The following is an 11158-nucleotide window of genomic DNA, read 5'->3' on the forward strand; positions in this document are numbered from 1 at the left end:
CAGTCTGTCCCCTCCCTTACACTCTCTGCATCCCGAGGACAATGCTCCACTTTCACAGTGGGGCACTCCGTCGCCCACATACAGGGCTGGGCCAGTTCACTTGAATCGCAGCTTTGAACCACCCACTGGATTTTCGCTCTGAGCCCAGAGCGCAATTAGCAGCGGTTTTTTAACATTTCAGCTTCGTGGGTCAGTGTTTATATTTAGCTTGGCAACAGGTTCTCTATTCAAATAACATGCTTCTTTTCCCACGCCCCCCCACCCCCACCTCACCCCACCCTCGAGCGTCCAGTCGCTGCAGCGTTCATGTAGCTACAGGTATGGGAAATAAAAAAATAAAAAAACACATTTTATGGATTTTATTTTCTTTACAATGGAGGAATATTAACGTCGCTTTGTTCCTCCCTAGAGAAACCACCAGACGAGAGGGAATACAAACAGTTTGTTCTCGTCTTCACGTGTAAAATCTGGGATAAAGTGTTTGTAATTAGTCTGGGATGTGAAAGTCAGAGTCCTGCAGTGATGACAGGAAAGTCAAAGAAAGGCCTGACTACTGTTTGTCTATTAAACGTGTTGGTGATATTTTCTTTCATCAAAGGTTTTTAGGCTTCACCAGCATAAAACTCTTGACGTATCATATCTAAAGACTATTTCTTTTCTTTTATTTGTATCACTTATCTTTATTGATTTTGAACATTGTTTGTCACTTTTCCAGAGTGGTTTGGATTCATCTTTCAAGTCTTCCTTGAAACAACTTTCCCCTCCTTCCTTCCCAACCCCCCCACCCATGAATTGATAACCATCAGCTTATATGACGGCAAAGATGATGGTTTACATAATGATAATTAATAAATTATTTAAACATATAAACATATATCAAACCACAAAAAAAAGGAAAAGAAAAGGAATCTCCAGGAGGACAGGGATCTTTCTGTGGATTATGTTGGAAATTGTGTTCTAAAGACTACTTTTAACCTTATTCACATCCTGAATGAATAATAATACTGTGCATCCATATGTTTGGATGAATGCATTTCATTGGAAATTGAGTGAACCCGTGAAACAGCTTCATCCTTCAAAGGAATATTGCTGTAAAAATCCACAAATCCACCCACCAACAAGCCGATCCTTGATTCTATCTCCATTACTCACACCACAACAGCTCTGCTTCCCATGAAAAGTGTGAAGCAATCCCACTTTTTCAACTGCCATTTACACGGACTGAGAGGCAGCCTGGTGCAGCCACAGTCTGATCTGTTGGAGTTGATTGCAGCAGCAGCTGGCGGGGGTCAAATGTCTTGCTCAAGGACACCGTATAGGTTTTAATGAGGGAGGGGCCAGCGTTGCTCACCCTGATTTATCCTGTGCTCTGAGCATCAAAATGACGAGCTTCTCTTACCTTTGTGTCTTTTTCTATTTCCTAGTGTTTCCTCAAAAACTACAGTACAGTACAGTACAGTACAGTAATACTTCAGCTGACGCTCTAAAGCCCCGTCCACCTCTGCTCTCAGGTTCATACCTGCTGATGCTTATGACACTCATCACTGCATCCTGTATTGAAAGTTGGATGATCCCTCTCTCTCTCTGAGAGGTGTGATTTGCATATGGATTATTTTATTTACAAAGCTCTTATAAAAAAAAAACTGCCTTCATATCTTACATCCATGTTAGTCTGGTCCACTGGACCACATCAGAGCAGGACTAAAGACTGGCTCACGCTCCAGTTCCCTCTTCCTCATTTTAGATTCTTAATCTCTGACCTTTTCACTTCTGTTTGTACCTGTTTTAATTGATTCTTGTCATTACATTATTTTTTAATTGTATTTATATGTTTGTTTTATGCATGTTCTCCCCGTGCCTGTGTGGGTTCTCTCCGGGTTCTCCGGCTTCCTCCCACAGTCCAAAGACATGCAAATGGGGACTAGGCTGATTGGATGCTCTAGATTGACCATAGGTGTGGCTGTGAGTGTGAATGGTTGTCTGTCTCTATGTGTTTGCCCTGCGATGGACTGGCGACCTGTCCGGGGTGTACCCCGCCTCTCGCCCGAAAAGATGCTGGGATAGGCTCCAGCCCCCCCGTGACCCTACTAGAGGATAAGCGGTAGAAAATGGATGGATGCATGTTTGTTTTAATTGATGTTGATTTTTAACTGGTATTTTTATCTATTCGACATCATGGTAAATGAGAGATTAAATAAAGTCATTTATATCTCGTCTTCATTAAAACATCTAACTCTGAGCCCTTTGACCTGCTCGTTCCTGATTGGTCAGGAGCAGTAAGTGTCAGTATGAGGAGGAGAGCGTTACCGCTGGCGGGGACGAAGGTGAAGCGCTGATACTGGCTTCGTTTCCTCTTGCCGTTGCAGACGTAGAAGTTGACGTGGACCGGAGTGGAGAGCCTCTGGTTCCGATACGGAGGGATTTCAACCAGGAGCGAATTCTGCAAAACAACAAATTCAACAACTTTAACAACTGCAATGAAGGAATGCTGAAGTTATTGTAGTGAATAAAGCGTTCTTATTTGGTTTATGCTACAAATAGTTTTTCTACTGACTTGGCATTTAGCATTAATTTAATATTATCTAATTCTTCCATTTCCTTTATTTCCTTTGCTCATTTTTATCGTTTTCATTCTTTATCTGGTCTCATGCTGCTATAGAACGTATTTACTAAATATTACATCATCTTATCTTGTATTAAGTTTAAAATGGGCTTTGTACTATGTAAGAAGACATGTACACACAAGAGAAGAGAGAAACTGAGCTACTTGAGGAGGACATTCTTTACTTATGATCTTTCATAGCTGGGGGGGGCACACACTAGCACAAAAACTACTTCATGATGAATTTATTGTAACTTTGCTGTAACTGTTTGTTTCCGTCTCTTCTTGAATGAATTCTCACATTCATTATTATTAGTATTTTGCCTTGTTTCTGTCTTTGTCTGGTGGAGACGGTTGGGAGACACAGCGCCGGTCAGTAAAGGGGATTTGAGATCTGGATCGTACCAAATCTGACAATTTTAAACGTCTACCTCTTTGCTCCAATGGTCCTCTGATCTAAACTTTCCTAACTTTTCAGTCACTTTCAATCGTAAACTTATAAACCTGTGTCGTTAAGATCAATTTTACACAAATGTTATTGTTATGAAACTCTGTGCACGCCTGCAGACCTTAGCTCCTAGCTTTGTTCTCGAAAGCCTGAGGTTGTGTGTGTGTGTGTGTGTGTGTGGGGGGGGGGAATTTAAATCTGAAAATCTGGTTGTAATCCCAAACGAGAGAGAAAGAGAGAGAGACCCTGAAGCTGAGTTGATAGAGAGGCCTGGTTGTTTGAACAGTGAATAACTTGAGCTGACGTGAATGAATTGAACTGGGGGGTGTCCAGATAGTTTATTTCCCCAGCAGAGCTTCCTGCTGTCTGGGGAGGGAACGAAGGCCGGGAGAGACCATGTCTCTGGGTTCAGCCTGTGAACACATCAGCCCCCACACGTGTGTGTGTGTGTGTGTGTGTGTGTGTGTGTGCGCGTGAATATATATGTCTGAGTGTGTTGGAGGTGCTGCTCGGTAGCCAGGGAGGAAGTCATCTGTCTACAAAACGGTGCTTTGGAGGACGGCCGGCCCTGACATGTCCAGGTGAAAGCTGACACACGTTTTATTAAATCACTGCAGTCGTAAAGTGAAGTGAAGCCAGATGAGGCTTTTCTCCTCTCGTCTTATTCGCAGCGATCCATCCGTCCTTCAGAGGATTAACTGATAAAAACCTGTAACTGTGTCCAGGTTGAACAGGAAACATTTGCAGCATTTCACTTTGTGTGGCGTCCGTCCAACGTGTCAATTTGTACAATTTATGAAAAACAAGCTTAATTTTAAATCCAAAACCCAGGAACCAGTGAAATCATTCATTTGCGTTTGAAAGTTTTATGTGCACACGTGTTGTAGTGTAAAAACATCTCGACTCACGGAGGAGCGAGGGGACGTCTCATTTGTGTAAGAAGCATGAATATCACAACAACCAGCACCGTACTCTGAAACAATTCCTGAAATAAAAACTAAATCATCCCTGTTGTCCCAGACCGACCTCGCTCCTGGTGGAGGTCAGTGTGTGCAGGTGACGGAGGCGCTGAGGTATTCTGAATTTGTGGTTTGGTGCAGCAGCAGAGGTCAAACCTGGCCAAGGCAGCGTCAGTGTTTAAAATGGGATCAATCCAGCAGACTGGGCTGAGTGGTGGAGGGAGGGAGGGAGGAAGGGGGAGGGAGGAAGGGAGAGAGGCCCTTTGTCTATTCAAGCAGACAGATGTGTCCCAGCAGTCACTGTATGAGTGTGTGTGTGAGAGAGAGAGAAAGTGTGTGTTTTGCAGTGGGAAGACACTGGGAGCAGGTGCAGCGCTTCACATATAGACACCGTCTAATCCCCTCGTCTATCTCCCAGACTCCCACCACTATCTCTCTCTCTCTCTCCCCCCCCCTCTCTCTCTCTCTCTCTCTCAGCTGTCCCAGACCGAGACAGAACAGACTGCAAAACTCAAACTCCCACAGGTTGAAGGTTGAACTTTTGAAAACCTTTTCTACACGTTTGAAGCACAACACTGATGCCCCCCCACCCCCCACCCCAGGCTAAGAAAACCTATAGTCATATTCCAGTTACACTTAGACCAGTGTGTGTGTATCCATTCTGTGGTATGAGGCATGCGTGGTGTAAATAGATATCTTTTTAGGCAATGTGCTCGTTCGCTCTCCTGTTGAGAGTTAGCTGCTGTCATGTCTGCACAGTCGGTATGAAGCAACAGCCAGCAGCCAGTTAGCTTAGCTTAGCTTAGTTTAGCAGAGAGGCTGGAAACAGGGGGAATCATCGAGCCCGGCTCTGTCCAAAGGCAACAACATCCAGAGAACCTCCCATAAACCTGTCATTGGTACAGTTTGGTTTTTATAGGTATTAAATAAATGAGATTTAATATGTGAAGAAGTGAAGCTTTAGGTGGATTGTGTTATCTTCAGACAAGCCAGGCGAGATGGCTCCTCCTGTTTCCAGTCTCCATGTTAAGCTAAGCTAAGCTAAGCAGAGTCTGGCTGTAGCTACATTTTCATGACACACAGAGAGTGGTATCGATCCTGTCATCTAATACTCAGTGAGAGAATAAGAGTATTTCCCAAGACTGTTCCTCTGAAGTAGTTTCAATAGCTTGGGGAGCAAAAGTAGCTGTCGAGTTAACCTCTGCACATTTACATCGTTAGTTTCACTTTCCTATAAACAAATAAACATAAACAACAGCACGTAAGATGCTACTGAAGGAAAAAATTATAGAATATAAATGATTAAAATGAAAATGAGAAGGTTAATAAAGCAGTGGTTCTTCATTTATTATTTATTTCCAGTGGTGGAGATAAATTTAGAGTGAACTGACCCTTCAAAGTAAAGGACTTTATGTACATTTAGGATGAACTGACCCTTCAAAGTAAAGGACTTTATTTACATTTAGGGTGAACTGACCTTTCAAAGTAAAGGACTTTATTGACATTTAGGATGAACTGACCCTTCAAAGTAAAGGACTTTATTTACATTTAGGGTGAACTGACCTTTCAAAGTAAAGGACTTTATTTACATTTAGGATGAACTCACCCTTCAAAGTAAAGGACTTCATCTACATTTAAGGTGATTTGACCCTTCAAAGTAAAGTGCTGAACCATGTGAACTGTAAATCTAGATTGGTAATTGAGAAATCTTTATTTCTGTTAATGTGGAGACTGAAAATGTTTGTCCACTTTTTCCAGTTTGAGAACAGCTGCTTTATCCTCACTTTCATCCTGAAATCAGACCAGATTCGTCACAATAACAGTGTCATATGTCTCACTTACAGGCTTTGAGGTGTCTCTCTCAACCTTGGCCTCAGTCTCCCAGAGGTGGTGACCGTCTAAAAAAAAAAAAAAGAAAAAAGAAAGACAAAAGAGGAGTTTGTAATGACAAATCAGAAGATAATCCACCTTCTTGGCTCCCAATAGAAATGAAGGAATGGAACGAGTGTTGTTATTATTATCTGTTACATCAGTGATATATAAAAGCGCTGCAGAGCTGAGGCTATCACAAACGTCATCCTGTCTGACCCACAGCTCATGAGCTCATATCCTCGTCTGACAAACCTGAGACAGAACGAGAGAACGAGACAACAAACCCACAGAGAGACACAGACACAGACACAGACAGAAGAGAGAGGGACAGAGAGAGAGAGGAGTCTGATGCAATCCTAAAAAACCCAGAGTCATACCAGAGAGATGAGCGACATCTTTGGTGGATGAGAGAAACCTTGACTTCATTGCCGTGTGGAATCCCAACATGCTGGAGCAGCTGGTCGGCTCGTTAATACGCAGCGACTGGAAACTGACAACTCGCCTCGGCTTTTTGTAACCCCCTTATTTCTTCTGTTCTCATAGGAATCTTTCTGTTATCCCCATATAATGATTGTTAAATGGTATTGGTATTCTTTCTCCTTTTCTGGTAATGTGTTTTTTCTCCTTCAACTCGCCACAATAAAGAGGTTTTCCCATCAGGCAATAAAACGAGGCATCGTACGAGCTGCTGGAAAACACAGCCGCGCTAAAAAAGCAAGCTTAATTTGTCATTCTGCCCAATGAGGTGTGAGTAAAACTATATTTTTACCAATTTATTAGACACAGAAGGAAACCATAGCAGTTTCTTCAGACCCCTGACTCATTAACAAGCCTCTAAAAAAGACTTGAAATGACTGTGAAAGTGGCTTTACGTGGAAAGGAAACTGCAGTTTACAGAAGAAAGGTCAGCTGTGGCGAGATTGTCTTGAGGAAGATTAAATGAGATATGTGCCGGTGTTGCTCAACAGGCCGTCTGCAGTTTGATAAGTGGAGGGTTTGGAAGGAGCAGACAGCACTGTGTGGATGGATGGGGCACCACTTGTTTGTGCAGAGGGGAGTTGTGATGTGGCAGAGATGGAGGAGGTGCAGCTTCTATTATGTCTGAGGAGACTCTGTTCTGATCTCACTCTGCTGTTTCTCCACTTCCCTCCCTGTCTAGCACTTTAAGTTTTAGCTGCCGCTCTGCAGGATGAAGTAAAATCACGTGGAAAGAGAATGACACCTCCGTGACAAAATTAAATACATGTGTGCACAAAGGCTGTTCAGAAAGAGGTCACACAAAACACCTTAAGTTAAGATTCTCCTTAAAGTCTGAGTTAAGGTTTCCTTAAAATAAAAGCAGCTGCACAGAACACCTTAAGTTTTATCCTTAAGGTTTCCTTAAAATGTTCACCTTGGTATTTAAGGTTTTCTCCTTATCTTGGTCTTATACTTAAGGAATCACTTAAAGTCAGTTAAACTGTTGCACAAAAGAACTCGTCTGTCTTAACTGCAACAGGGCTGAGTTAATGGTGATAAATGACGACAGTGAACGCATCCCAGGAAAATGATGATGATGATATGTGTTAACGACGCAGTAGAATTTCACCGCTGTAAAATCTCTTCCGCTGCCGCAAATGCCTTAGAGTTAGGTTTCCTTAACTAAGGAGACGTTGGAAGAGATTCTGTGAAACACCCTTAAGTAACTCCGTCAGCTAAGGAGATATTAAACATAAAATGTCATATTTAAGTAGAAAACTTAAGGTGTTTTGTGTAACCGGCCCCAGAGATACAGTGGACAATGCACCACTAAGGGAGGGAGAGAGGCTGAGCAATGAGCTGTCAATTCTGGAGACATGTTTTCAGACATTTTTTTGAACATGCTGAGGCCTGCAGACTTTTCTGATTATACTTAATTTGGTGACTTTTCCAGTGCACCTGCTGAAAATTATTTTGTGGAACTGGGACATGGTTGTGGTCTCAGTATTTTCATTTCTTGCCAAGATTTACTCCAGACGTTTGTGAGCCTGATGTGCTCAGTATTTCAGGCAGCACCTGGAGACTGAGGCCTCCGCTGTTGCCAGTCAAATGTCTCAGACTATTACTCATACACTGGTTGTTATCTATAATAACTTGTATTTTGTATGTCTGTACCAGTTTTAAAAAAAACCAGAGAGCCAACTTGCGCCCAAAATAATGCTTGGTTTTACGACAGTCAGTATATACTGTAAGCTGTACATGGAAGTGGCTGCAGATAGAGTCTAAAGACGTGCTGCAAATAGAAATTAGAAAAATGTAAAAAATGCAGTACTGTGCATCGATACTGCAAATACATTGATTGGGTTTTCTGGTGAAGACAGAACCTAATGTTACTTCTTTCACTGTGCACAGATAATCCAAGACAAAGCAATCTGAAGAGAGGTTGATGGACGATATTACGTCTCCATTAATTCCACATTAGTAAAGCGAGACATGCAAATTTTCGGTGCGAGACAAGAGGATATGTGAAGACACTCTGCGTCGACACTGTGCGACTCAGACTGATAAACCACCAGAGAAGGAAGTGATGCAGCACCTTTAATGTGAGAAGCTTCAAGGTTCCCCCCTAGAAAATTTCAACTACTTTTCTCAATTCTGCTCAGATCATTTATCACCATCTGTGAACCCGTCACCTCTGTAATATTGTTGATTTCTGCAACAACTGCGGTCTGTCTTCTGAATGTTTTCCCTTTATCTTATTTAGTTATTAGATTTTGTCCCATCTCTGTGTTGTATTGTCATATTGCTATTGTATCTGTCCAATAATTCTGAGACTGATCACCCAACGAAGAAAAACCTTATACAGACAGAAATAACAAATGGCAGCATATAGCTATAACACAATCCTTCTGTGATCACCATAGGAGCAAGCTGCAGACATCTGGGATGCACGTACACACACACACACACACACACACACACACACACACCAGTGAGTCAGTGTGTGGCACAATAAATCAAACATAACATTTGAAAACCATGTTGCAAGGAAACCTCTGTGTAAACAATAGAATTGAAAAGGAAAACAGCTTGTCGTACAGGAAGTTGTACAGGATGCTCGGCAGCTAGGCGCTCTGCTGGAAGGAGGTCTGTGTGTGAGGAGCATCCACTGGATATTCTTATTTCACTGCAGTAGAGACACATTCTTACCAGACAGCCATCATTTTATCGGCTGCTGAAAAACATGTTAAATGAAGCTTTGACTTCATTAAGGATGTATAAAGCCCTTCTTTTCAGTGTCCTGAATCACTACAATTGGTTAATTTAAAAAGATTCATTCACTCTCATTCTGATTCCAGCAGTCTGAGCCACTATCATCTCGGCTCACGATCACTGCGTGGTACGTTCAGTAGTAGATCCAGAATGCAGCTGCTAGGATGCAGACTGGGACAAACGAACACGAGCACATCACCCCAGTCTTCAGGATGCAGTTTAAGACCCTGCTGATGACCTTTAAGGCTCCTAATGTAGAGCCCCCCTTCTGGTCCATGGTCATGTTCAAACTGAGTATCTGCTTCTTGTTGTTTTCCTGTGTTTGTTAGTATATTAATTTGTCTCTTCCCTGCTTTTCTTGTTTTTATGTACTTTGTTTTACTTGCTTTTATTTAATTCAACTGTCCTTTGTGCAGCATTTGTTCAGCTCAAGCTGTCCCTTAAATGAGCTCTAAAAATAAAGTTACGTGACAGTAAATAAAGTAAAATAAAGCTCAAACACTCAGCGAGTCTCTACTCTCCTCTCACACGGGTCCGTCTAACATTTGAGGTTTGCGTTTATCAGCGAGCTCAGTCACGACAACGGGGGGAACTTGAAGGTGTGCGTTTGCTTTGTAAGTGTCTTGTGCCACATTAGCCGTTAGCTCGGAGGAAAGAACGGCATCCACGTGAGTGTATCCCTGAGAATGAATGACGTGAATCACTCGCTTATCTCTGCACGTCGGCTCACAGCTGACCGAGAGCTGCACTGACTAAACACGATCGTTTCAGGAAGTGATTCAGTTCGGTTTGTTCACCTAAAAGAAACAACAAAATGTCCGTGAATGACGCTAAACTAAACTTTACCCACTGACTTAACTCAACCAGTGAGATTACTGCTTCCTACAGAGCAGCTCAAACTTTTAAAAAACTGTTCATACGACTATAAAATACAACCCTCTGCTGTGTCTCCGTCTTTTTTCCCTCCCTGCCTCTCTTCACTTCGGGAACCTCTCCAGAAGGGAAGCCTTCGCCGTCGACGTCAATCCACAGGAGGTAAACATGTTTTTCAGATCTCCTTCTCTCTCCGTTTCCCCTCGTCTGCTTTTCTCTCTCTCTGACTCACTCTCACATCATTTTTCACATCAATACAGAGATAGAAAAATTTCAATTGAGCAATTTGTTTTCTGTGCCCAGCTACCTGCTGCCAGGAAACTTCTCTAGAGCCACAAAAAAAAAAAAGAAAAAAGAAAGCTTTAAAAAGTTGAATGCATGGGATGCCTTTGTTTGAAAAGAGTGTAGCGGATAATTGATAACCACAGAATGTAATTGATAACCACAGAATGTTCCAGAGTTATAGGTCAACATCTGCACAACGCCTGCACCAACCCAATGAAAAACTTCAGTAGCAGTTACTCTCCAGCTCCTCTCCTACCAAATTTCAATGAGCACAGTATGGTTTCTGACTCCCTAGCCCACTATCTAAGTTAAACAAGCTAAAACCTCCCCAGAAACCACCCTGACCGTACAGACCGAGAGCCCAGAGCCCAGAGCCTCTCTCCAACTCTCACAACGCCCAACCTCCTCTCTCCTTTGGCGGCGTCCCAGCCGCGCAGAAGTCTTTACAATTCACATTTCGTTAGCAATGGTCTATACAAATCATTACTTTCTCAGAACAGACATAACACAGAGCAGTCAATGACACAGCGGTGGTGCGCTGCACAGAGTCATGGCGATCAAACAATATACAATACAGTTATTTGTCATGTTGGGTTTATAAAGGGAATCAAACAGCTCCTTGTGCTCCTTAATTGGGGCTGGGTGGAGTAAGACTTTGGTGCCCAGAGTGAAACAGCGGGGTGGCGTGTGCCCAAGCCCTCATAACGTACAGTAAATATAAACACATGCTCTCCCCACGCTGAAAGAGTTCCCTTGTCCTCTGACTGATGACTGAAACTTCTTCCTTCCTGGCCCCCCCACCCTGAAAACACGGTGGATTTGTTAAGTTGCATGCAAGCTGCTGCGGTGTGTGTGTGTGTGTGTGTCTGTGTTTGTGGAGGTGGAGGG

General features: G+C 42.8%; 1 protein-coding gene across 1 annotated transcript in view; it reads right to left on the bottom strand.

Annotated features, from left to right (window-relative positions):
* nfatc1 (nuclear factor of activated T cells 1) overlaps positions 1–11158 on the bottom strand; it is a 48128-nt gene that overhangs the window by 16361 nt on the left and 20609 nt on the right. The window contains exons 7-8 of the mRNA XM_023394890.2: positions 5852–5907; positions 2308–2440 (exon numbers count right to left, since the gene is read on the bottom strand). Of these exons, the coding sequence (XP_023250658.1) occupies positions 2308–2440; positions 5852–5907 (189 nt within the window). The remainder of the gene's footprint in view (positions 1–2307; positions 2441–5851; positions 5908–11158) is intronic.

The sequence above is a fragment of the Seriola lalandi genome, unplaced genomic scaffold (genome assembly GCF_002814215.2).
Source record: "Seriola lalandi dorsalis isolate HSWRI2012SDOR001 ecotype SW California unplaced genomic scaffold, Sedor1 jcf7180002054954, whole genome shotgun sequence".
Taxonomy (NCBI): domain Eukaryota; kingdom Metazoa; phylum Chordata; class Actinopteri; order Carangiformes; family Carangidae; genus Seriola; species Seriola lalandi.